Source organism: Octopus sinensis, linkage group LG2 (assembly GCF_006345805.1).
Source record: "Octopus sinensis linkage group LG2, ASM634580v1, whole genome shotgun sequence".
Classification (NCBI taxonomy): Eukaryota; Metazoa; Mollusca; class Cephalopoda; order Octopoda; family Octopodidae; genus Octopus; species Octopus sinensis.
Window position 1 is genome coordinate 99,490,815 of NC_042998.1, and position 27,233 is coordinate 99,518,047.

The window sequence follows — 27,233 nt, forward strand, 5'->3', positions numbered from 1 at the left end:
ACTACCATTTGAAAAGTTGACTGCATATCTGCATCAAGTGCTGCCATAACTCAAGTATTCACTAACGTACAAGAATCTGTATTGTCTTTTAAACCATTAATGACAGTAATTAAAAAAAAAAATTTATTAATGGTTTTTAAACTGTTTTTTTCACTGGTTTTAAAAGATTTACATTTTGCTTTGTATTAAATTCATCTATATTTATCTTTTATTTTTTTCAGCTGTGAGTTGTAACTTTGAATTGCCAAGATGTCCCCCATTGACAGTCAGCTTCCTATGCCGACTGGTCCGTCACAAGGGGGAGGTACTGGAGGTGGAAGTATTGCACTTAACACTCTTATTGACTATATTATTCAAAGAACTTATGCAGAAATGTCTGTACTGTCAGAATTGTAAGTGTATATTTTGTTATTCATAAGTTATTCATGTTATCATCATCATTTAATGTCCATTGTCCATGTTGGCCTGGGTTGGCTCGCTGGAAGGCTGCACCAAGATCCAGTCTGATTTGGCATGGTTTTCTATGGCTGGATGCCTTTCCAACCACTCCAAGAGTGTAATGGGTGCTTTTATATGTCACCGGTATGGATGCCATATGCGTGACACTGGTATCTGCCATGGCCACGATTTTGCTTGGCTTGACAGGTCTTCTTCTCAAACATAACATAATGCCAAAGGTCTTGGTCATTGCTTCTGTGAGGCTTAACACTCGTAGGGAGCTCGGCCATTTTGCTTCCATGAGGCCCAATGTATAATCATCACTCTTAAGAGTTTATAAGTATTTATATGTATTTTATGGATTTTGTAAGCTCAAATAAAATTTATTGACTTTCACATTTATCCAAATGTTACAATTTTAAATGTTGAAGAAGAACCCTATCTGAACATAGTACTTTATCTGAAAATAAATAAGGATAGGCATCAGGAAGAGTATTTGGCTGGAGAAGAGTGATTCAAAGATTCTCATCCAATCAGTAATGTGATTGCTGTGGATATGGTAAATGTGTAGTACTTATATGGATTATGAGATTGTCTCGCTTGCTGATATTTCATTAGCAGTAGATTACTCATTTTGAGGTCTCAGTTCTTCTATCAGCTGGGATAACTGTTGTTGATAGACTGTTATTTTGTTCAAAGAGCCACACTTCTTGCTCCCCAACTTTCTTGTCTCAAGGAAACACTTGTGTTGCTATTATTTTATGTTAGGCTCAAATATAATTTGCATAACGAAAATATCTTAATTGTTCAAATATCTTCATTTTCTAAAAATTTTATTTTACAGGCTTCCACGAAAATCAGATATGGAACGGTAAATAATACATTTTTTTCCATTAATATTTTAATGGCATGGGTAATACTTGTCTTGAAAGAAGTTGTTGGTGATGGGTGAAAGAGAGTTATGGAGAAATCTAGATGTAGAAATTGAGTGTACGGTGATCCCTCGTTTATCGCGGTAGATTGGTTCTGAGACCGGCCGTGATAACTGGATTTCCACGAAGTAGGGACACCATATTTACAGTATTTATTTAACGTGTATTTGGACTTTTAAAACCCTCCCTGTACTGTTAACAACCCACCCATTACAGTAGTCTATTAATAACAAGGACAACTGTTAAGCAATGACACTTTAGATTAAAAAAAATAAAGATTGTTACTGTACTCAACACAAAAGAAGCTGAAGTCAAATTTGAATGGTGATGGTCATGAATTTGTTGCACAGTAGAAGTGATGATGATGAAGCTGACGGCGGTGCCCTTTCCTGGGACATCTCTTCCACTTCTTCCAAAACACAAAGTTCAACGCAAAGAAACAAAAAAAAAAAATCACACACAGCACAGCGTAAAGTAGTACAGTAAACTACTCGGCAAGAAAGCTTGAAGTGAAATGGCTGCGAGAGAGAGACAAGGGAAGATGCTGCGGATCTGAGCATTGGTCAAAGCACCAATTACAGGCCAGATTACAAAATAGAAAGCTGTGATTCGTCGTCTTTCTCCATTGCCATAATTACAGCCTGTCTTAAGTTCAAATACCCCTGTATATGCTTTTTTGCTATTTTACGCTTGTTTTGTTGTTCCTAGACTAGGAAATAATAATTATTATTAATATTTTAATGGATTTAATGAAAAATCTTAGGAGTTATATATATATTTAAAATCCACAATAGTTGAACCGCAAAGTAGCGAGGGATCACTATATACAAAGGTTGTACTGGAAGTAAGGTAAAAGTGGGCAAAACCATGTTTTCAGTGGCTTCAAATACTTACAGCAGATTGAAGCAGACTTTCACCTTTCTCTCCTTCAAATCTTGTCTCATCAACCAAGCTGGCCACTTTATACACACTTTCTGATACTCAGTCATCCATCATCTCCTATGTATTATGACAACAGTTCAGTCGTGTAGCAAGTTCACAGGTTGTGGTGCATTTGTCTGCCTGAATCAATTTATTCTGTTGCTGGTGATTCATATCGTTGGTTGCAATTGATGGTCCTCCACTGCATGGTTTGTCTTTGATGCTGGTTTCCTGTTCTTAGAATTTCTTCATCCATCTGTGTATAATACTGTTTATGATATTTAATACAGTTTACATTAACACTTTATTTCATATTTAGTCTTGTTGAAAGATGATAATATTAAAGTTAAATTTAAAGTAATTTCGCTAAGCTAAAAGAGAACAACTTTGAGGTTTTGGGTTAATCAATGTTTGTGGTGTGTTTTAGGTATAGTGTAAACATTAAAATTGCTTTCACATATTGAGTAAACTTGTTGCATAGATGTCCTGTTTTATTTTATATATTTATTATTTTTGTTTATTTCAGAAAAATAGAGATTGTCCAGTTTTCACAGAGAACACGCCAGTTATTTGTTCGCCTCTTGGCCTTGGTGAAGTGGGCTAATAGCGCTAGTAAAGTGGATAAATGCGGGGTAAATTTTTTGTCACTTATACGATTTCTTTCTTAAGAATTCAAATACATTTGTTGAGAGATTTTTAAGACAACAGCTGTCTACTCTTACCCAATATTTATTTTGGAATTAGTTTGTTACTTGATGATGTTGTTGATGATTTGTGCTACCTTTATGAATACCTATGCTTATTTATCATATAAAACATCAATCACAGTCATTTGTATTGTAATCCTTTTTATGTTTGTCACTTGTGCAAACAATTTTCTATTTGCTAAGTAACCATTTATATTACACTATCCAGACAATTCATTTGCTATTTTCCTAATTAAAACAATATATATTCAAGGTTAGAATTAGTGAGATTTAAAAGAAGAAAATTGCAAATAAAGGGAAAACTTCAATGATTATTTCTAATTTCATTTCTCTCTGTTTAATTAACTTATCCTTTATTTAATCCACATTGTTTTATTGACTCTACTACCTCTACAATACTCGGCACATTTGCTTCTTGCTTTTTTTTTTTTTTACTACTTATCACAGATAAATCTTTGACACTACATCCTTCTAATAAGTTGTCTTCATTTGTCAGCTGTTCTATAGCAAAATCGCTTTTTGGCATTCTAAGCCATAATCTTTAAACTAACCATCAAGATAAATATCCTATCAAACACTACTAACTATCAGACAACATCATATATTGCTAGTTTATGAAAATATAAAAATAAGTACGTACTAACTTCATTTAAAAGCAAGTAAATGCTTTTTTTTTATCTCTACATTAACAAAATAAAAATAAAAACGTCAAAGTAGATAGTGAAACTGCTTGGAGCCAATGACAGACCTTTCATCACATGTTTGTGACTGAAATACTGTCACTTCAGTAGCCCAGGCAATTGAAAAGTATTGTGTATATCATCATCATCATCATCGTCGTTTAACGTCCGTTCTCCATGCTAGCATGGGTTGGACGGTTCGACCGGGGTTCTGGGAAGCCAGAAGGCTGCACCAGGCTCCAGTCTAATTTGGCAATGTTTCTACAGCTGGATGCCCTTCCTAACGCCAACCACTCCGTGAGTGTAGTGGGTGCTTTTTACGTGCCACCTGCACAGGTGCCAGGCGGGGCTGGCAACGGCCACGGTCAATTGGTGTATTTATGTGCCACCGGCACGGAAGCCAGTCGAGGCGGTGCTGGCATCGGCCACGAGTCGGATAGTGCTTTTTACGTACCACCAGACCAGGGATCCTGGCTGGTTCAATTCGATTTCGATTTCGCTTGCCCCAACATGTCTTCACAAGCAAAGGGGGTTGGCAAGGGTGCCTGTCGTACGGTCGCATTGGAGTATTTTACGTGCCACGGCCACGAGTCGGATAGTGCTTTTTACGTACCACCAGACCAGGGATCCTGCTGGTTCAATTCGATTTCGTTTCGCTTGCCCCAACATGTCTTCACAAGCAAAGGGGGTTGGCATGGGTGCCTGTCGTACGGTCGCATTGGAGTATTTTACGTGCCACGGCCCCGAGTCGGATAGTGCTTTTTAGTACTACACCAGGCCAGGGATCCTGGCTGGTTCAATTCGGTTTCGATTTCGATTTCGATTTCGCTTGCCCCAACATGTCTTCGCATCATGGGGGTTGGGATGGGTGTCTGTCATCGGATGAGTTCTATATCGACTTCGCTTGCCTCAACCGGTCTTTGTGTCCAAGGGAGGAAAGGCATATATTATATATATATATATATTATATATATATATATATAGGAGAAGTAGTGATTCTCCAGTCTGTTGCATGGTTGCCTCTTATGCTGATGTGCTGTATGGTCAAAGTTATTGTCTTCATTGATCACCATAGTTGAACATAATAACTTGAGGCATCTTCTTTGGTTTTCCTTATTTCTCTCTTATATGTTATAGTTTTAGCAGTCACTAGGTCATCATCAGATTTGACAGGTGAACTATTATCATCATATGCTTACCCAATTCATATACCTAATGCCATTGTTCCATACCTTAATTAATAAAGTTATCAATTTATCTTTAGTAGCATCTGTTATATTGTGTACATGTTTACTTTAAATGTTACAGTATTATAGCTGTAGACTTAACATTAACATTTTGTTTTGATACCTGTGCAACGTCTAAAATGAATTTGATATTTGTAGGAAATATGCAACTTTTTGGAACAGCAATCATTATTGTTTGTAGAAACAGCTGATGCTATGGCCAGAATGGCAAGAGAAACTTTAGTTAATGCTCGGTAAGTTCAGTGTGCTTTATGCTTTTTCTTCATTTTTCTGTCTTTGATAAAGAAAATTGTGGCCTTTCTTTATATCCTGTTGTAATAAGTTTTCTTGTCTTGCAAAAATTATTACTGTTATTTGTCAATGTTTATAACAAGCTTATCAGTGATTATTGCTTACAACTCCTAATTTTTGTGGCAATGATTTCTCCTTTCTCAGAAAATAACGTTATGGATATTTCTCCTCAGATATAACCTGTTTTAGTTTGGTTTGGGAACACACTGGATAATATACTACATTGTGCTAAATCAGATATGTACTTGTTTACTGCCTAGTATATATTAAGTAGTTTTGCTTTAGTAGAGACAAGTTGGAGTTAGTTTATTCCTGGGTTCCACTGCAAATTATTGGCAACATTTACAAAATTTTGAATGATGTGTGATGTTACAGGTATTTTGGTGTCTACGTATGTTTTTGAGTTTGGATCCAGCTTCTCCATCTGGATCATCAGTAACTGATGATTTACAACATGTTACTGGCATTAGTAAAAAATTGTGTAAAAAGTTTTTAGCTGAGACTTTGTGCAGCATATATCTAGTGTTTGTGTGTGCAGGTTAGATATTTAATATGAATGGATGTATAAGCATCTTTCTCTTCTGTCTTGTATGTATCAGATGGCTCAACACATATGTATGTCCTTCAGAAACCTTTCTTTTGTTGTTGTTGCTCCCCATGTATATATATATATATATATATATATATATATATATAAATAAAGAGAGAGAGTGCAGTTGGTGTTAGGAAGGGAATCCAACTGTGGAAATTATGTCAAAGCAGACATAGAGCCCCCTGGCTCATCTTTTCTTATCATCCTAGCATCCTAGCATGGAAAAAGGGACTGTAAATGACAATGAGGATGATCAGGTGAAGAAAAACAGCTGTAGCGAAAATGCATTTAACTTGCTAAACAAAAGTTATTTTCCTGTAACAGAATGCAAACCTTTCAGCTAGGAAGTGAGTGCTATTCTATTAGTTTCTCTTAAATACTCTACTGGGTTAGGGAATTTCTGTAACTTAACCCCTTCATAATAAAGTTGTACTGGTAGCATATGATTTTGATCACTTTCACATTTAGAGACTGATATGATATTAATTTGCCTAACCATTGTAACTTGTACTGAATGAAAGTGAGAGCTAGCTGGTGAATACAGTCTGTTTTGTTTTCTTTACATTTTAGTCTTCCAAACTTTCCGTTGCCTTATGCTGTTGATGTCTTAACAACTGGGACATACCCCAGATTACCAACCTGCATTCGAGTAAGATCAACTACTGCTCTTATTTTTGTTTGTGATATTTTGTTTGTTCCTTCTCGAGCCATGCATAAGGGCCGGTTTCTTGGTGTATAGGTTCCCCACCTGGACGGGACGCCGGTCCATCGCAGGTGAGCTGCAAGATGCAGGAGGAAAGAGTGAGAGAAAGTTGTGGCGAAAGAGTCAGCAGAAGTTTCGCCATTACATTCTGCCGGAGCCGCGTGGAGCTTAGGTGTTTCGCTCGTAAACACGCACATCACCCAGTCTGAGATTCGAACCCGCGATCCCTCGACCGTGAGTCCGCTGCTCTAACCACTAGGCCATGTGCCTCTGTTTGTGATATATCTATCATGTAATTAGTACTGCTATACTGCAAAATATAAATTCACTACAATAACCATTTTTATTGTAGCACAAAAAAATATCTTATTTTATATTTGCAGTGAATATATTGTGATATCATTACTAATTCAACTATTATTATAAAACGGCTGGTGAAATAGTAGTGTCAAACTGAATACATTAAAGTATTTAGCTTTTTCTCCCTATTTTCAATTTAAATCCATTGATATTGACATTACATCTTATTACTTAGTATTTATAAAATAAATACTGGTAATAAATTTGGCTTTATTCAAATTAAAAGAAAATCTTTATAAAATTTTACAAGGGTGGGCTGGAAAGTTGATAGGCTGACCATGAAGGAGTGATGCTAGAGCTGTGGAATCTTCCATGCATTAATTTCAACTCTTATTAATAATAAGTGCATTATTTCTGTGCATGATTATGTTTTAAACTGGTTGATCATCCTCCATATTCTCCTAATTTGGCCTCATCTGACTATCATCTGTTTCCCAACACGAAAAAACGCTTGGCTGGGAACTTGTATCTCAGTGATGACGATATATCTGCTGTTGATGACTTTTTTGACCAACAAGATGAAAAGCTTCTTCACTAATGAGATCCAAGGACTAACATATTGATGGGAGAAGTGTTTGGACTGCAATGGGGACTATCTTGAAAAATAAATTTCATTTGATCACATTCTGTGAGAGCATCTTGGCCAGCCTATGAACTTTTCAACTTACCTTCACATAAATGAAGTTTTTAATAAAATGCTTCTTTCAAGAGTGTTCTGACAGAAAAGAAATATCTTGCCTTTTTTAGGACAAAATTGTTCCTGTTGATCCAATAACAGTGACAGAGAAACGCCTCACTTTACAAAGATTGAGTCAAGTTATAGAGTATCGGTTAGTGTGCAGTGAGCTTCCTCCACAAATGAGACGTCTAAAAATAGGTATGTTCATACATCTGAATTATTATTTAATAGTTGTTTTTTTACATTGCTTTAAATTATTAATTTGATTTTTATATATTCAATGCTAAATTGTGAGCTTAGGTGGGTGCTGTAAAAACATACTAATATTCTTTTGAGTTTCATAATATAGACACATTACTATGTGTCTTTATATAACAAGGTCATGTGCCAATGTGGACATCTATGTACTTACTCAAATGCTTGAAATAGCAACTAAACCTTTCTCAAATCATAACCATCTTTAAAAATAGTATATATACATTTGGCTAGTTTAATCTCTGATGTGCAAGCAAACAGGGTAATCACAACTGAAGGGCCTTTGATCATAGTTCTGCTCATTTGGGTTGATCTGGGCCTAAGTGTCATTAAGTTCATGTACTAATTAAATAGTTTCAAATTAGGTCTGTGCTAACTTTCTATGCTCTATGGAAACGTATTTTCCTCATGTTTATTTCACTTTTTAAATTTATTTTAAATCATACCTCTACAGTTGGTATTTGGTACAAAACTTAAAGCAAATAAAAGTAGCCTTTTCTCATAAATGAAATTTTTCCATAGATTGTTATATGTAGGGAATCTTAAGAGTAGTAATCAGCGTCATAAAATGATGACAAGCCACTCTTTTATCAAAAACGATCACAAATCCATGTTTTTTTTTGTTCTTAATGGCAAACATGGTAACAAGGCATTGAACTAGCAGTGTTGTTAGAGCATTGGAAACACTGCCTTACAGTTTTTCTTTTGATTCTTTATATTCTGTGTTCAAATCCTGCTGAGGTCAACTTTACCAAGTATGGTGTCAGTAGTATCAACTAAGCTCCTCTTCTAAGGACTGATGGCTTTGTGCTTAAATTAAAAACCATTATTTTCTTAGACAGAAGCATGACTGTGTGGTTAAGAAGCTTGCTTCCCAACCATGTTTTTCTTGGGTTCAGTTCCATTGTGTGACATCTTGGGCTAGTGCCATCTACAAACTCTAAGGCAGACCAAAGCCTTGTGGGTGGATTTGATAGGTAGAAACATATATATATATATATTTATATATATATTTACACACACACACAAGTGCCACCTGACTGGCTCCTGTGGCGGCGGCATGTAAAAAGCATCATTTGAGTGTGGTTGATGCCAGTGCTACCTGACTGGCTCCTGTGGCACATAAAAAGCACCCACTATGCTCTCGGAGTGGTTGGTGTTAGGAAGGACATCCAGCTGTAGAAACTTTGTCAGATGGGATTGGAGCCTAGTGCAGCCTCCTGTCTTGCCAGTCCTCAGTCAAACCGTCCAACCCATGCCAGCATGGAAAGTGGACGTTAAACGACAATGATACACATACATATATTATTATATATATATATATATATATACACACACACACACACACATATATACATACACGCACACACACACATATCTGTTTGTTTGTGTGTAAGTGTTGCATTTGTCACCACCTCCACTTGACTGGTGTTTTGCCAAAAGAAACTGATAGAATAAGTACCAGATTTAATAAAAAAAAATTACTGGAGTTGATTTGTCTCATTAAACCCTTCAGCATGGCCTAATCTAATGACAAAAACAAGATAAAAGATTGTCTACTGAAATCTTAGGTCTTTTCAAAATCTGTTGATGGAAAGTTTTTAAAAAAATGAACCAAAACACAGGATAACTCTTTGATGAAATGCTTAATCTTTTTTCTACGCCTATTCTACTTTTCAATTTTCTTGTGAACTATCAGTTATATTTTACTAACCTTGTTGAAGTTTTTAATCAAATGTATTATCTTATATTATAGTTAAAATTGATTTTCCTTATTTTGTTTATTGTTTAGAAAATGGTCGAGTAAAGTTTCTTGTGGAACATGAATTTGAGGTAAGTTTAATTAGTATCTGTCTTTAGATAGAAGTGTTTATTTCTAAAGAGGCAGTATTAAGATAGATTAACTTCTATATACATTCAACATATTTTAATGTAATCATATTGATGTTTTAATTCAGTTTCTTTGTATTAAAAATGAAAGGTTATCTAATTTTAGTATTTTGATTATGTTGTGACTTTATCTTGATGTATTCTTTCTGGAGTATTTGTTACCTGTAAGAATATTTTTGATGTATTGTGATTCAGGTGACACTAACTCTGATGGGAGACAGTCCTACTATACCATGGCGATTACTAGACATTGCTATTTTGGTAGAAGATCATCAAACTGGTGGTTGGTATTGTTTAAATATTTCTCTTAATCAAGTTATATATATTGATATCTGATATAGATTGATTTTTATTCTTTTTTAATATTGATTTATGTTTTGACAAAAAGCCAAAATTTTTTGGGTAGAACTATAGACTGTTGAATCAAAGCCAGTATATCTCTTTGAAATGTTTCCATTACTTCTCAAAAAATCCCAAGCAATAGGGGATTTTAAGAATTTGTGTGAAATTCACAAGAAATTTGAAAGATTGAAGTTTTTTTGACACCAGAAGAATGGTAGACAATTGATATGGCAGTTAACCTAGTTAAAACAAATAAATGTTGAATAACCAAGATTCCACAAATGTTCTTGAAGCTTCTCTATAAAAATGTTAAAAGCATAATTTTAGAAATGTTCTTCAGAATATAGGAAGCCAAATAGAAAGAATATTGCAGGGCAAATTTAGTGATGCACTAAGTTAAAGGATCATTTTTGAGTTGTAGACTATCCCTAGTGATTTGTGTATTAAAAAAATCATCTATAGGGACATCAGTGAAGTATTCAATGAAAAAGGTATCGATATTTCCCTAGGGTTGCCATAGAGTGACTTAAGCTTAGCACTGTAAGCTAACGACGCTGTACTTTCTCAAATTTAGCTCATCATCAGCATCATCATTTAACACCTGTTTTCCATGATAGTATGGGTTGGACAGTTTGACTGAAAAACTGGTAAGCTTTGGCATGGTTTCTATGGCAGGATGCCCTTCCTAACACCAACCACTCTGAGAGTGTAGTTGGTACTTTTCATGTGCCACTGGCATGAGTGCCAGTTACATAACACCAGCATCAGCCATGACTATGATCTCATTTGGCTTGACAGGTCCTCTCAAGCACAGTATATTGCCATAGGTCTTGGTCCCTTGTCACTGCCTCCATGAGACCCAATGTTCGAAGGTTGCTTTTTACATGCTACCGGCACAGGTGCCAATTACGCAACACTGGCATCAGCTATGACTACAATTTTACATGGCTTGCTTAGGCATGACCAATACAAATAAAATGATTTGACTGCAGAAACAGCAACTGTTGGTATTAGAATACAAACACTTGCACAAATTGCTGGAATAAGCAGCTAAATTTTCCTCATATCACACTTTACTGTCTTAAAAAAAGGACAAATTAGATTATGTCCTGGTATGCTATACCTAGGAAAAGGACTGGGTGGTCATGTCTAGGCTGGCAGCTTATCAATTTGAACTACTGAATCTCTCAATTCTTTAAATACTTGCTATCAAATATGAAAATAAGCATAAATATCTATGACTAGTCCCATGTCATATGTCATACAGTGTGGGAGACACTGTATAGTTGCTTGAACTGTTAGAACTATCAGCTAAATCTTCTTTAGCTCATACTGTCTTTACAAAAAGATACTTTGAACACTGGACTTCACCTACACTCTGCCTTGGGTAAAATAAAGAGGTTGGTCATGTCTGGGAGGCTTTTGATATTTGATCTGACTAGTTAAAGCCAATATAGGGCTCATCAACAACAATTAATTGAAACAGTTTAATTAAAATAAGAATGTAATCCCTTAAAGATATTTATTTGAAAATTGATTGAAACATGTAGAATTAATTAATCTTAAGAGTTGTTATAGTCTTTCAATTTAATATTTTCATACGAAATTAGACCTATCACCTGTTCATTTTATATTTCTCTTGTTCATTCTTTTTTTTTTTTAAATATTTTTTGTAGATGGAAAAAGCTTGGTCCACTCTCTGCAGGTAAACATTTAATAGTTCTAAGTTTAAAGCATCGATTTACTTGTTGAATTTTAGTATTTACACATTATTCAAGTATTTTTGTTTGTAAATTTTATTTCAAGAGCTATATACATCATTATAGGTGGCACTTTCAACTTGGGATTTTCAGTAATAGAGAAATTTACAGATATTTTTTAATATAACACTTTCTTTTTCAATGTGTGAGCTAACATTCTCCTTGAATTTTAGTTTCTGTAAAATATGCTATTTACATTAAAAAAGTAGCTTAGTGTGTCAAATACTCAGCAAAAGAAACACTTAATTGGCTTCTAATTTAAAACTAATTGAAGCATGGTTCAAATATATTAAAAAATAGTGCACACTTTTTTAATGTTTTATCTGAAGTTCCTTTCTCGTTATTACCATATATGAAGGCAGTGAGCTGGCCGAAGCGTTAGCATGCCAGACAAAAATGCTTAGTGGCATTTTGTCCATCTTTACATTCTGAGTCCAAATACCACACGGTCAACTTTGCATTTCATACTTTTGGGGTCAATAAAAATAGGTACCAATCAAGCACTGGGGTTGATGTAATTGGCTAGTCCCCTCCTACAAAATTTCAGGACTTGTGCCTACAGTAGAAAGGGTTATTACCATATATCAAAATGTGTCTATTAATAATTTATTATTTTGTTTTATTGTTATGTGTTCATAAGGATCAATAAATGGTACATTTAGTGATTTTATAAGGAATAATCTCAGTCAAAAAATATTTTAGAGATTTTTCTTCAAATTTATACATATACTTGCATACATATTCAACAATTTGGAATATATCACTTGTAATAGTTTCAAACTGTTATTTTTTCCGTTCACCTAATTCATTTTAAACATTATGTTATACATGAATATAAAAAAAAATTACATTAAAGAAGTCATTTTTATTTTATTAGGTAAACTACATCCATAGACTAGTGCAGTCTCGTCTTCTGGATAATGAGAAACCTCTACATGATCTCTACAGAATGCTACGTATACTTTTTGTGCAAGGATGAATTATTTTTCATGATTTTTATAAAAGAATTATCTGATACATTTGTTTAATGTCACAAAACACAATGAAAAAATTAGTGAACTATCTTTATTTGTGTTACAGGTTGTAGAACTAATCTGTCTACATGCTCAGAATATAATAAATCTGCTCAGTTTGTTTCATTAATAGTGGTTAGCATTACGTAGAACATTTTTGTTAAATTAATGTGTATAAATACTTTTGATAAATATATTGTCTAATGAGTAAGAAGTATCTTAGTACTAAAGCAGTATTTTGAAATAAGAAGGAAACTTACAGATTCTTTTATTCTTTTGTCATTTGACTGTGGCCATGCTGGAGCACCACCTTTAGTTGAACAAATCAACCCCAGGACTTCTTTGTAAGCCTGATACTTATTCTATTGGTCACTTTTGCCGAACCGCTAAGTTACAGGGATGCAAGCATACCAACATCGGTTGTCATGCAATGGTGGTGGGACAAGCACAGACACACAAACATATATATATATATATGATGGGCTTCTTTCTGTTTCCTTCTACTTTATCCACTCACAAGGTTTTGGTTGGCTCGAGGCTATAGTAGAAGACTCTTGCTCAAGGTGCCATGCAGTGAGACTCATCCTGGAACCATGTGGTTGGTAAGCAAGCTACTTACCACACAGCCACTCCTTAGTAAAAGAAAAAATGTTATTTGTATTGTGAAGAGCAAGATCTGGAACAATTATTCACATATTTATTCTTAACATGTCTAAGCAGGTTAATCTTGATTTGATCAAATCACGATTTCTGCCCCATTGCTTTTGTAGTGCTTCAAAATTTGAAAATTAAATGCAAAACATTGATTTTCCTATTTTGGTCATATTATTATAAAATCATCATCATTGTCATGCCGCCTGACTGGTTCACATGCCGGTGGCACATAAAAAGCACCCATTACACTCGGAGTGGTTGGCATTAGGAAGGGCATACAGCTGTAGAAACATTGCCAGATCAGATTGGAGTCTGGTGCAGCTTCCTGGCTTGCCAGTCCAACCCATGCCAGCATGGAAAATGGACGTTAAATGATGATGTTGATGAATGGTCTACCCTGGCACACATGTATGAGATAGGACAAATGTGGAATTATCACTTCAGAAGAAAGTGTAACATAAAATGAGATGGAGGATACATTATTGGTTCTATATTTTATGAAAATACTTTGTCATAATTGGTAATGTGAATGAAACCAAAGATCTTGTTGACTTAAAACTAATTTCATTAATTATTTAGAATATATTACTAAGTATTTCTGGTGAATAGAAATGAGTAATACTTTCAACATACTGTTTTAAAGCAAAACATCCCTCTTCTCTTTATTTTAGAAAGTGAGCCTTTGACAAGCTCATTAATGTTTTAGCATTTATTTGTCCATGCTAGCATAATTGTCAAAGCTAATTGATGTTTTGTATCTTATATGTACAAATGTGCAAAAGTAATTTCCTTTATTTTTTTCACAATAATTTTAAATATATTTCCTTAAGTCATCTCTTAAGATTCCTTCTGTTTGTCTTTACAACTGGAAGTATTGCACTCACAGGTATGTATATACAGTTATTTAAATTTGATATATATTTCATTGAAATAAGGAAAACACCCTTGAGTCCTTTCACCTCTAAACCTAATCTCTATCAAACTGTAACTATTTCTGCACCTATTAAATCCTCCATCCACTGCCTCATTGCAATTACCTAGTATGCATTCACATACCACACCCTATTGCACTTCAATTCTGCCAGTTTTATGTTAATTACTCTTGGAAGCATATTTGTTTCATTCCTGAGCAATCTCTGACAGCTGGGCAGTTGACTGAACTTATCCTTTTAGGTATTTCCCTCAACATCTCACAGCAAAAACTCAATTTTTTAAGTCCTTGAAGTAGTTGAGGTGAAAAAACAAGGCCAACAGCACTTGGAGAAACTCGCTCATTCTCAAAAACTGGAGAGCATTTATCTAATAATGTAACATCTACAAGATTGCTATCCAAACCAAAAAAGATGACTTCATCTATTGTGAAGAACTACTTTTTAAACAGCAGCTGATATTTTTGGTCCCTTACCAAATAAATATCAGGGTTATGGTTCTGTGAAGAAAGCCTCCACTTTCACTGTTCACTTTGTATCCAACTTCCTACTGCTCAAACTTGACAAATCACCTCTGAATCTGTCTGTCTTCTACCATTCTAGATTCACTACAACACCTACATATACATGGATGAGACTGTCCGTTATTCTTCCTGAATGATTCTCAACCATATGCAACCTAGACACTATATGCCAAACCTGCTTTGATTCAATGAACAGGGATCTCAAAAGCATCTTTCATTGAAGGTCTTATCTCTTTCAAAAGCAAGAAAACAAATGCTGCTCATATCAAGAAAATGTCATTGCACTTCCCATCAACATCTTGAGTAGCATGCACCTATAGCCCTTACATTTACTTCAAAAGATATGTATGTGTTACATTCAAATCCATGTCTGTTAATTCGTTCCAGACCTTATGTTAAATACAATTAGGCTAGATATGGTAAAAATGTTTTCTCTTTCTGTAAATGATAAAGATATAACTACTGAGAGGTATCAACTATTTTGATTAAATGACTTTACTCATATACCTTCTAAAATATTAATGAAATTGTTTATTCATCAGTTAATGTAACATAAATGTGTTTATTTTTTTTCTTTGTCAAGATTCAACGTCTTGTTAGAGAACGGCTTGGTGATAGTGTTCGAGTAGAGGACTATACTCCTGGGAAATGTTTGGTTGTATCTTACTGGAGGTATGGTTATTTTTCACACTTTTATTTCTGCTTGATAAAAGAAGTTTTATATTTAATTGCAATATATGAGTCTAGCTTAAATGCTTTAAAACTGAGCTAGATTCTCTATGATGTAGATTATCTCATTATTCTCAATATTTTGTTGGGTGAACTTTGTCTTTGGTGTGCTTTTATTTATGTCCATTTCTTTTATGCTAGCACAGGTTGGATAAAAATGCTATTAACATATTTGTTTAACAATAAGATGTCTTTCCTGTTACTAATACTTACTTGTTTTTCAAGTAAGGCATCTCTTATTCCACATGGCTGTGAAGGTATGAAGTTCACTTCCCAACCATGTGGCTTTTAGGTTTAGACCAATTGTGTGGATCAATCAAAGCCTTCTGAGTGAATTTGGTGACTGTTATATGTGTGTGTTTGTTTTCCTCTGCAATCACTTATATGAAAGTGGTAGGTGTTAGTGTTTCTTGTTAGCAAATCATTTGGGCATTTCACGCCTTTGAAGTCAGGTGGGGTAAGTGTTCCCTTAATTGAAAAACAAGCATGGGTTAACTTCAGAAAAGGCATCCAACTGTAAAACAATGCTTCAAATAATGTATTCATCCAATCCATGCAAGCATGGAAAAAGAAAGGTTGTGAAATGAAAAAGAATATATGTGTATTATTCTTTAGCAAGAACAATACTGACCATGACTTAGATGTTTCAGCCTGTTGAGCCATCATCATACATGTGTGTGTGTACATATACTTATATATATATATATATATATATATTATATCCATACATATGTATGTATATAATATACACACATGCATACAAAGAGCTTCTTGTTAACTTGCACCTACCATATCCTCTGACAAGGCTTTGATAGACCCAGATCTATAATAGAAAACACTTCCAGGTACTGCACAGTTGGGACTGAATCCAAATCCATGTAGTTGAACTTCTCAACTGCACAGTTATACCTAAGTACCAGTTATATATTGGATTATATTAATGAGCTATAGATACCTTCACCTTTGATAATAGTCAATGTTAATCAGCAATTATAATTGTACTAAAAATACTTCTCTATCTATTTCAGAGATCAAATTAAAAAAGAAAAAGATAGCAGTGGTGAGTTTCAGAACTAATTTTTTTTTAATTAATTATTATTATTAATATAAATTCAGTTTAAACCTTTAATTCTAACTTTGCTGTCTTTAGATTAGCAATTTGAATATGAAGAAAACTTGGAAAAACATTCATGCTTCTATTTGAATTTCACAGTAGTATGTAAAATAATAATTGGCATTGGTAAAATATAATTAAAAGAATTAAAGATTTCTTTCTTAAAATACAATTATCAAACACCCCACAAAAATATTCTATTTTTGTATTTCATTCACACACCTGAGATTGTGGTTAAGGTCTTGTTAATGTAACTTTTTTTCAGTTATTAAGTGTTTGTCCCAGTATTTTAAGTGAACATTAAAATTTGTTAAACAGTCCAGTAATATGCCAATTAGCTAAAATGGTTGACAAATTGTTTTTAAAATTTCTTTAATTAGTTTATAAACTAAGTGTTCATGTATCAGAAGAAGATGAAGGCAAACCGTTACAGATAAGTCACATTCCACTCATGACTGTTGAGGAAGCTCGAAAAGTAGGATTATCCATAAGGGTAAGAATCAGAGACAAGCTTTTCTATATTAATATTGGCTATTACTTTAATCTCCTCACGTATCTATCTCTGTTTCTCTTCACGCACGTATGTATGTTAGTATGTATGCATGCATGCATATCACAATCTTTTTTGTATTTTATCAAAGCTCATGGTTTCTAGGGAAAAAAAGGACTTTATTTTGAACCTGGTAGCTGAATCACATACAGGCTGTTATACTTTTTCAAACACTCTTGAAAAATAAATAAATAGAATATAAGTCAGTCCAGGCAAAGTTGTTTATGGAAGACCAGCAGTTGCACATCCATACAAACCTCCCCTCTCCACACCAGGATGTTATCCAAGGGAAAGGTAAAGGCCGATGCAGCTTGGCACCAGTGACATCACAACTCATTACTACAACTGAATGAACTGGAGCAACATGAAACAAAATGTCTTGCTCAAGAGCACAACAAACAGCCCGGTCCAGGAACCAAACTCATTATCTCATGATTGTTAACCCAATGTTCTGTCCACTGAGCCAAAAGCCATTCTAACTATTTAATAATATACCAAGCTGTTAAATTCATTATAAATTTAACAGCTTGCTATTATAAAATGGCATTGTGTTTTCAAAATATCATTACTAGATAAATGTTATAAGTCTGTAACTATAGGTCAAGTTGTGGATCTACATAGGCAGGCATTAAGAACCTACAATAGTCATTGTTATTACTCAGCTTTCTCAATTTGTAAGTGTATCTGCTGTCATGTATGTATGTGTATCCAAATTTGCTATCCAGTACCTGTCATATGCTCTAGATGTAAGTTAACTAAAGCAAGAAGTATAGCTTTACTTTGTACTGCATAGATGGTTTGTAATTAGTGTTTATTTTTGAGAAGTAGCAGAAATGTTGCTAAAGCATCATAATTGATTACTCATACAGATTGTTTCTACATTCTAAAATTGTTAGCTTAACCCTTTCGTTACTGTATTTATTTTGAGATGCTCTGTTTTTCTCTCAATCATTTTAAATATAACAAAGAATTTAGTAAAATAACTTAGTTATCATTAAATTAGTGTTAGGAACATTAATTGTGACTAAGGTTTGGTGAAAGATTTTAATTCAAAACTTATGAAAACAAGACATTTGTACTACAGAGCTAGGGCCGGTTTCAGCCGGGTTAGTAATGAAAGGGTAGGTGTATAGTGTAAGCTTCATCTGTCTTTGTAATTGAAGTATACAAGAAATGTGTTATATATTTTGTACCTTTCATTGTAGAGTGAACATCTCTCCATTGAGAAACTCATCATTCAAACAATTGAAGTCCGTACTCATGCTAAACTTAAGGTAAGTCCTTTTACTTACACCATCATGATCATCATCATAAGTGTTAGATACCTTCTTTGTGTCTTTGTTCATGTCAACAATTACCTGTCCAAAGAATTTTTTACTGTATATTTTGCTCATTCCTATCATTTGAACATAGAATTTTTTTTAATACCTACATTATACAACTGTTTTTTAAAATTTTTTCTCTAAAAGTGTTAGGAGTCTCAGATTTTCTTTTAAGAGGAGTATCTGTTTAAACATTTTGCAGCAATTAATGTATTAGTAATTTTTTCATAAAGAAAGTCTGAACACCATATTTATGAATTTAGATAAAGTACCACTTGTCTTTGTCAATTGGTGTGAATTTATATATCGGCATACTAAATGTGGTTAAAGTTTTGTTTTGTTGACATGTTTGAGATATCTTTGCATTTCTAGGCATGAGATATAGGTCATGAACCTAGAAGGGCAGAACAGATATGAAAATGATTTGCTAGTTAAGTGAAGTCCTTCTGCAAGAGGAAAACAAAATGAATTGCCAATAATGTTGGGAATAGAATCAGTGATGGATGTTATGAAGAAAAATGGGGTGAGATGGCTTGGTCATATGCTGAGGAAAGATGAAGGTGACTGGGTGAGAGGAGTGCTGAAAATGATTATGGAAGGTAATAGATGAATAGGAAGACCCACAAAGATGTGGATGAAGACAATTGGGGATGAAATAAGGGTAGAGTGGTTTTGGTGAAGAGGGCAAAATGGAGATTAACTCCTGTTTTTGCTGGTAAAATAGCCTTAAAATGCTTGTTGTGTTTTTGATTCTGAATGGAGATACTTAGGCAATCTGGTTTATAAATTAGATCTTCAAAAGATAAATTTGCCCTTTTGCATACAGTAAGCTACTCCAAGGTGGTTCACTATCTGAATTTATATATTTTGGTCCAAAATATTTTTTTCAAAAATTGCATCATATGTTTCATCTTTTAGAGCATTGTTCTTGAGAACTTTTATGTCAAAGATTAATACATTTTGCTTAACATCAAAGAAAGAAGACTATTTCAGTTAAAACCTGCTTAAATAAGAAACTTTCTAACTTTTAAAAGTTGAATTTAAATTTTTCATGTGTCCCAGATTTTCATAATGTTAGAACTGTAGCAAATTCATGCATATGTACTCTCTCTCACACACGCACACACGAGGGGGTGCTGAAAAGTTCCTGGCTTTGGGTAAAAGAAAATACAGGAAGATCAGTTAATTATAATTTTATTCAACATCTTCCTCTCTCAGATTCACACACTTATTGCAGTGGTCCTTCAGTTTTTCTGAGCCTTTAAAACCAGGAACTTTTCAGCACCCCTTTATATGAAGTTTCCTATTAATGACTTGTTTTTCACAATATTTTTTTTTATTCTTCAGGAGTTTGCTAAAGATCTTCAAAAGTATGTTGATGGTCCCTGTAAGTAATCCTTCCATTTTTGTTTCCAAATTATGGTTTTGTAAAATATACTTTGCTTTCCAATTTTTTTTAATAAATTATATTTTTGTCTAGAATTCTAGCTTATAAAATCTCTTTCCATTGTCTGCTTCAGCTAACATGTCTGTGGCTAGGAAGTTTACTTTGTGACCAAGTGTTTTTGGGATTCTTGTATGGCACCATGTGCAAGTGTTTTCTACTAAAGCCTCAAGAATTAACTTAACACTTGGTTTAACACCATTATATGGCCTTGGGGTGCTTTAACTGTAGCCCTCTCTGTTGCAAGCATTTGGAACAGATCTTTTTGAAAATAACTTCCTCCTTTCCTTCCACAAATCTCAGTAGCTCTGAAAAAGGTTATTGTCATTGCCCTTCTCTTCACAGATTCATAATACATGCATGCAGGCACATTTATGTAACAAAGATGTCAATTTCAGTTACATAGCCCTAATACTGTTTTATATGTTTTGGAAATTTCTGAACATCTATATAATGCAAGTGTTTATTTAACATTTTAGTATTTAAACTGGCCATATCCAGCCAAAATAGTCAACCTGCTTTATATTTAAATTGGCCATATCTGGCCCCTTACACTCATCATACAATGTCATTCTAAAAATAATCTATTACATTATTGAAATCTCTAAGCTAGTAGATAATTTACAAGTAATTCAAAACAATGTGAATAAAAAAGCATTACATTAGACGAAGTAATCTGAATACTAAATGGTTAAATAAATTGAAATATTAATGATAAAATATTGTATGAAAACTATAAAATTGTCAGTAAAAGTTTTTTAGGAAGCCTAGAAGTGATAGTAATCATGATTTCTGACCTGATTGTGCTTTATGACATGCATTTGAAAATAATAGTATTTAAAGCATTTATTTATTATTGCTCATTTTTAGGTGAAATCAAAGACGTTCCAGCTGTTCTCCATGTACCAGTCTTAAATCCATTCACTTCTGCTGAAGTTTTGCGTGTTGCTATTGATATTCAGCGAGGAACGTTCTTAACATCTGTACCTTGCTCAAGTAAGACCTTACATCATTGTTAACCATTATTGAAAATATTCATGTTGAAACTTCTGGGTTCTTAATTTAGATCCCTTTTGTGTTTCATTCTTTTGGGGTTGATAAATTCTCATAACAGACTGAAGGTAAAATCTGACACCTATTCACCTATGGATGTTGGTCTGATATCATTTAATATGTTTTTTGTTATATAGTTCCAGTTGAAAACAGATGATGTGTACTAAATGAAAAAGAGGGATGGTAATTATAATAGTAAGTTGTAATTGTAACAGATATTAGAAAGTTTGGCTGCATCCAGAGAATGATTCACAATAGTTAGTGTTGGGCGAAGAGAAACTACTCTGAATCCTCTTGCCTACATGAAGGAAATTTGAGAAACAAGTTGGTGATTCTAATGACTAAGGTTAAGAATATGATGGCTCTATTCTAGCTCCTTTTTGAACTTCTTTTATATACATACTTACTATTTGAATTTGTGTATGTATATATATATATATATATATATCATAATCATCATCATCATCATTATTGTTTAACTTCTGCTTTCCATGCTAGCTTGGGTTGGACAGTTTGACATGGAGCTGTCCAGACTCCAACTGTTTGTTGTGGCATGATTTCTATGCCCTTCCTAATGCCAACCACTTAACAAAGTGTGCTTGGCACTTTTTATGTGCCACTGTCACGGATGCGTTTGTGCAGCACTGGCACGGGTGCTCTTTAGGTGGCACTGGCACCTGAAGGACAAGCCTGTTAGTGTGGAAGACAGTAATTTTACTTAAGTTGATGCGTCTTATCAAGTATAGCAAATTGCCACATCTCTCGGTCTCTTGTCACTTTCTATATATATGTTTTTCATCATCACCTTTTATTTCAGATCATCCTGTCATTCAAGAAATTGAAGAAAACCTTAATGGGGAAAGAAGACACCTTGATAAACAAATTGCCAAACTGAGGTATGTTTTAAATATTATGGGCAGTAATCTGTTTCATGCTAATTATATTATAGTATTAATTGTAATGGCTTGTACCAGATGTTTACACTAAGTTCAAATTACTTAGAGTGGATACTGTCTTTAATTTTTCACCATCATCATTTAATGTCCATCTTCCATGCTGGTTTGGGTTGAAGGACTATGTTTGCTTTGACCTGGTTTCTGTGTCTGGATGACCTTCCTAATGTCAACCACTTAGAGTGTACTGGCTGCCTTTTTCATGGCACCAGCACCAGTGAAGTTGGCATGTAACTCGCAAGACCTATCATAAAGCCATTTCTCAGCGGAGTGGGTGTCTTGTAGACAGGGAGCTTTAATGTTAAGTGTTGAAATTTAAAGTATCTTAAACGGGTTTCTTGCTTCAAAAGAGGTACAATGTTACTTTGCATTATATAAGAATGGATGAGAGTAATTGATGTGGGATTTGTGAGAGATAAAGATGGTGGTGGTTAGGTACCAGAACCTATCCTCAAGGTACAAGAAGGTGAGTAGAAGAGAGTGGGAAGATAGGTCAAGAAGTATAGGTGGATAAAGCTTACACACACACACACACAAACGTCTTTCAGATTGCCTCAGACTGAACTGGTTGGTTTGGGCTTATAATATAAGTTACTAGCCCAAGGTGCCACACAGTGGGATTGAGCCACATGATTGAGAAACAAACTTCTTGACTATGCAGTCATCATCAGCACCTTGTGATAAATTATATTTTAACTAATTTCTGTTGAAACCTTTTTTTTTTTTGCTCTCTATGAGACTTGTGCCCAGTGATAGTTAACTATTTCCTTTGTTATGAGTTAGTACAATAGAAAGATGTTTTAATTTGTTTTTGTTTGTTACAGTTGAACAATTTTTTTCTTTTTTTTTCTTCTGAAGTTTGATATTTGAAATAATATTATTTCAGAAAACATTTTCACTTTTATTTTATTTTATTTTAACCAGATCAGAATTAGCTTTACTGCGGTGTGAAAAGTCTGTCCAACAGCTCCCTGCCAGCAGCCATCGCCAGTTGCCCTTTATAAACTTTGCTGGCCATGCCCTAGAGTCACTCTCGAAACACAAGTTGTATGTTCGAGTTCCCAAGCAGACTTCATATGCTGTGGTATGTTTACAATTGAATCTTCTTATCACAGTTTGCTGTCTTATACAGAATTTAGTTACAAAAGATTTATTATGTTAACATAAAAGAATATTTTGTATATCATACAGTAGAATATGTTATTTAGTATTTAGACTATTGCATATTTTAAAACATTCTCTATTTCAATTTTTTTTCTGAATGCTGTAAAATATATTTTATAAAATAACAGTATTCCATATGTTCATATGAATATTTTCTTTTAAAGGTTGTCGAAGTGGAGGATGTTCCTCCAAAATCATTTGTCTACAAATACTACCTTCTAGAGATGGCTACTGCCAGTACTGAAAATACTGACAACACTTTAGTTGAAGATAATGGAGCTGTGAAGCCATTCCTGAAAGCCAAACATCTTACACCTATTAACATATTTTCATTGACTCATGGTCCATATGCTACTGTTTTTTGTGAGTATCTTTTCTCATTTTGCATCCATTTAATTTAACTTGTGTCTTTGTTTTTTGTTGTTGGAACTTGTGAAACAGCTGTTACAGATTGATGACTTGTTGAAACACAAAATATTGAATATTTAATTCTTATTCAAATGAACTGTGCATTGTATAAGAAAAAGCTTATGACTGTGGAAAGAATTAATTGGTCAGACTTACCAAATTTTATACAAAATATAATTTCTGTCCATCCTAATCTGTTTTAATGTTGAGATCTTTTAGTGGTGATTTATGTGCAATAATTGGTTATACAATATGCCAAATATTTTAATACTTATTTTATACAATTCCTAATAATATTTGATTAAAAATGTATAATAGAATTTTTTAAACATTCAACAACTCTGAGGGCCCCTCCAAGTAAAATAGGAATTAAAGGGATCCATTAGTAAAAAAAAAAATGGTTGAGGGCCGCTACTTTATATGGTAAAACTGTGATAGCCTGAGGACAGTAGTTGTAGTTGTTAAATCTACTTACTTGAAAAGCCAACCAATTGTTTTAAAGAATGTACTCAGTAACTGTTAGATGTGCATGTGTATAATAAGAAACGATGTGAAAAAGTTATTGATGTGAACATGAGAATGTTCAGGGTATTTTAATTGTGTTTTTATCTCTTAAGCTGAAGGCGATGAATTGGAATTGGACAGTCTATCAAGGAAGCGAAAGGTAAGTTAGTTCCAAACATTGAAACTGAATTATAACTTCTAAATCAAATGGAAATTGTAGTTGTGATCCCCATGCCTGTGGCACCTAAAAAGCACTGTCCAAATGTGGTCGATGCCTGTACAGCCTTGACTAGCTTCCATACTGGTGGCATGTAAAAAGCACCAACCGATCTGGCCCCTGTTCCGGTGGCACGTAAAAAGCACCCAGAGTGGTTGGTGTTAGGAAGGGCATCCAGCTGTAGAAACACTGCCAGATCAGACTGGAGTCTGGTGCAGCCTCCTGGGTTCCTAGACCCCAGTCGAGCTGTTCCACCCATGCTAGCATGGAAAATGGATGTTAAACGATGATGATGATGAGATGTAAAGTGTTTGGCATTTGATTGGACATCCAGCTGTAAAAACCATGTCAAAGCAGACTTCACTGTTGCTGATGCCACATAAAAAGCATCCTGTCCACTCTGTAAAGTGGTTGGTGCTAAGAAGTGCACCCAATCATAGAAACCATACCAAAATAGATAATGAGGCTTTTTGCTGTCCTCTGGCTTGCCAGCTCCTGTCAAACCTTCCATCCCATGCCAGCATGGAAGATGGATATTAAATGATGATGATGATGAGATGCAGTTTTTAATTATTTGATAACTTTATATCAATTATTATATCATCTAATTTTATATCAAATTATTATATCAGCTATTGAACACACATCTGAGTTCCAATCTCATGATAGCTGTTCTCTCTTGCTTCCCTTTTCATGATTCATGATTCTGCCTATGACAAAATGACATATTCGGCTTTATTTCTAAAAAAAACATCTATATACAAGGAAGCCAAATATAGGGAGTTTTTTTCCACGTGTATATGCAAGTAAATCAGTTAAAAGACCTGTCAGTTTTGACAATGAGTACTCGAGTTGTTCAATCAGTTACATATTGTAACTGATTTTAACAAGTCTATAATTCGAATGCCTGTGTATTTCACAGATCCTTAAAGTAAAAAAAATTAGCTTAGCACTATGTATGACTAGGCTGGCCCTTTGAATTATAAGTTACAATCATCTGAGAAGTTTACAGTTTCATTCACAAGGCTTGGGTTGACCCCAGGTTATTTTAGAAGACAATTCTAAAGCTCTATGTAGTAAGATGGAACTTAGGTCACCATAACTCCAAAGTGAACTGTTTCACTATTCAGCTACATTTGCATGCTGATACATATGTACACTATTGAATACACCCTTATCACTTAATCACTGTATATTTTTCTAGTTAAGTGCGACCAATATGGACAGTTCTTTGAATACCCCAGTGAAGTACCATATTTCTTTATATAGTTCTCTGTCAGATTTTCTTACATTTTTAATTATTTTCTTACATTTATTCTATTTCATTTCTTTTTATGTATGCAGTTGCTGTTGGGTGATCTAGAGGGACCACCAGCTAAGATGAGGAAAGAATCTCCTTATTTTGTCGCCCCATTAGCATTCTTGTTGGCTCATTGTGAGGAAAAGCTACCGTTTGTTTCTTTAACTGAAGAGGTTGGTTCTTTTTTTTTATTATTTCATTTCTTTGATTGATGGTAATATAGCCATCTGCATTAAGTGTTAAATTTTCTAAAATATAAAAATGGCTTTATGGTTAAAGTGCTTGTCTGTTGAACTCACAGATTTGAGTTCCAGTCTCGTGGTAGCTGCTCTTTCTTGCTTCCTTTTTCATGATTCATTATTACCTCAACATAAGGTGGCAAACTGGCAGAATTGTTAGCATGTCAGGCAAAATGATTAGTGTCATTTCATCTGTTTTTGTGTTCTGAGTTCAAATTTTGCTGTGGCTGACTTTGCCTTTCACCCTTTTGCGGGGTTAATAAAATAAGTACCGGATCAGTACTGGGGTTGATGTAATCAACTTATCCCCTCTCCTGAAAATTGCTGGCTTTGTGCCAAAATTTGAAATCATAACTACCTCAGCATATTGGAAAGACAAAATGACACATTTGCTTCTATTTCAACAAAAGCTTCTAATTTAAGGGAAAATGGTTGTTAAACACAAAATACATACACATGCAAAAATGGCATTTGGCTGCACTAAATTGTTTTGTCACTAGTTTTATTGTCTTCTCTTGATTGCTTCATTTACGCTCCATCAGTGTACATCTTTCTTTTCATGCTTCCAAGCTCTATGTTTGATTTTATCTCTCTCTGGAGAGAGACAAAACAGATTGGATTAAGTCGTTTTATCCTAGAACAGCATGATACTTTGTACAACAAAATTACTGGTTTTTATAAAAATAGTTTGATATAAAATATATCATAAAAGAATTAAGGTTTTCTCTTTTTTTTTCCGTTTCCTTAAAGTTCAAATATTTACATATTTGATATACTGACACTGTTAGCTATTTCAGTTTTTGTCAGGATGGCTTCAGTGACTGAATCTATAGCTAATATTCAAGAAAATGTTATTGAACCAAAATGAAACATTAATAAATGTTTTATATTTATGATTTATTCCAGTATTGTCATGTTTTTTTTCTTTGGGTTTCTCAGGGGTAAAAAACCTTAATTGATTTTGATATTATTTGCAGCTAACAAGAAGAAATATTCCACATCAAGGTATCCAAGTAGATGGTGAAGGTAGCTGTATGACCCTCACAATAATGGAGTAAGTCTTTTACACTTTTTGTTTAACAAAAGATGCCTTTCTCTCTCTCTCTCTTCACACACACACATTCTATATTTGAGAGAAAAGTAAATAAAAAGTTAGTCATATCTCTTTTTTATGTGAAATTTCTATACCTTATATTACTCAAGGGTTGCAACTAGTTGAATCAATAGCATGCTAGCCTATCAGAAGTTCATATCTTATAAATGGTAATGCATAACTCTAAGTAACCTGGTGTGCAGTGTTGTATGTTGTTACTATGTGA

At 34.1% G+C, this 27,233-nt stretch overlaps 1 protein-coding gene across 1 annotated transcript in view; it reads left to right on the forward strand.

Moving 5' to 3' along the window:
- Positions 1-27,233, forward strand: part of LOC115227780 (mediator of RNA polymerase II transcription subunit 14) — a 55,857-nt gene that overhangs the window by 4,639 nt on the left and 23,985 nt on the right. Inside the window, exons 2-24 of the mRNA XM_029798515.2 lie at positions 222-392; positions 1,283-1,309; positions 2,818-2,923; positions 5,064-5,158; positions 6,379-6,457; positions 7,619-7,748; positions 9,598-9,638; positions 9,891-9,978; positions 11,714-11,742; positions 12,675-12,753; positions 14,307-14,350; positions 15,501-15,589; positions 16,675-16,706; positions 17,141-17,253; positions 18,516-18,584; positions 19,980-20,019; positions 20,947-21,072; positions 21,947-22,025; positions 23,007-23,166; positions 23,411-23,609; positions 24,272-24,318; positions 25,720-25,848; positions 26,892-26,968. Of these exons, the coding sequence (XP_029654375.1) occupies positions 250-392; positions 1,283-1,309; positions 2,818-2,923; positions 5,064-5,158; positions 6,379-6,457; positions 7,619-7,748; positions 9,598-9,638; positions 9,891-9,978; positions 11,714-11,742; positions 12,675-12,753; positions 14,307-14,350; positions 15,501-15,589; positions 16,675-16,706; positions 17,141-17,253; positions 18,516-18,584; positions 19,980-20,019; positions 20,947-21,072; positions 21,947-22,025; positions 23,007-23,166; positions 23,411-23,609; positions 24,272-24,318; positions 25,720-25,848; positions 26,892-26,968 (2,021 nt within the window). The 5' untranslated portion in view covers positions 222-249. The remainder of the gene's footprint in view (positions 1-221; positions 393-1,282; positions 1,310-2,817; positions 2,924-5,063; positions 5,159-6,378; positions 6,458-7,618; positions 7,749-9,597; positions 9,639-9,890; positions 9,979-11,713; positions 11,743-12,674; positions 12,754-14,306; positions 14,351-15,500; positions 15,590-16,674; positions 16,707-17,140; positions 17,254-18,515; positions 18,585-19,979; positions 20,020-20,946; positions 21,073-21,946; positions 22,026-23,006; positions 23,167-23,410; positions 23,610-24,271; positions 24,319-25,719; positions 25,849-26,891; positions 26,969-27,233) is intronic.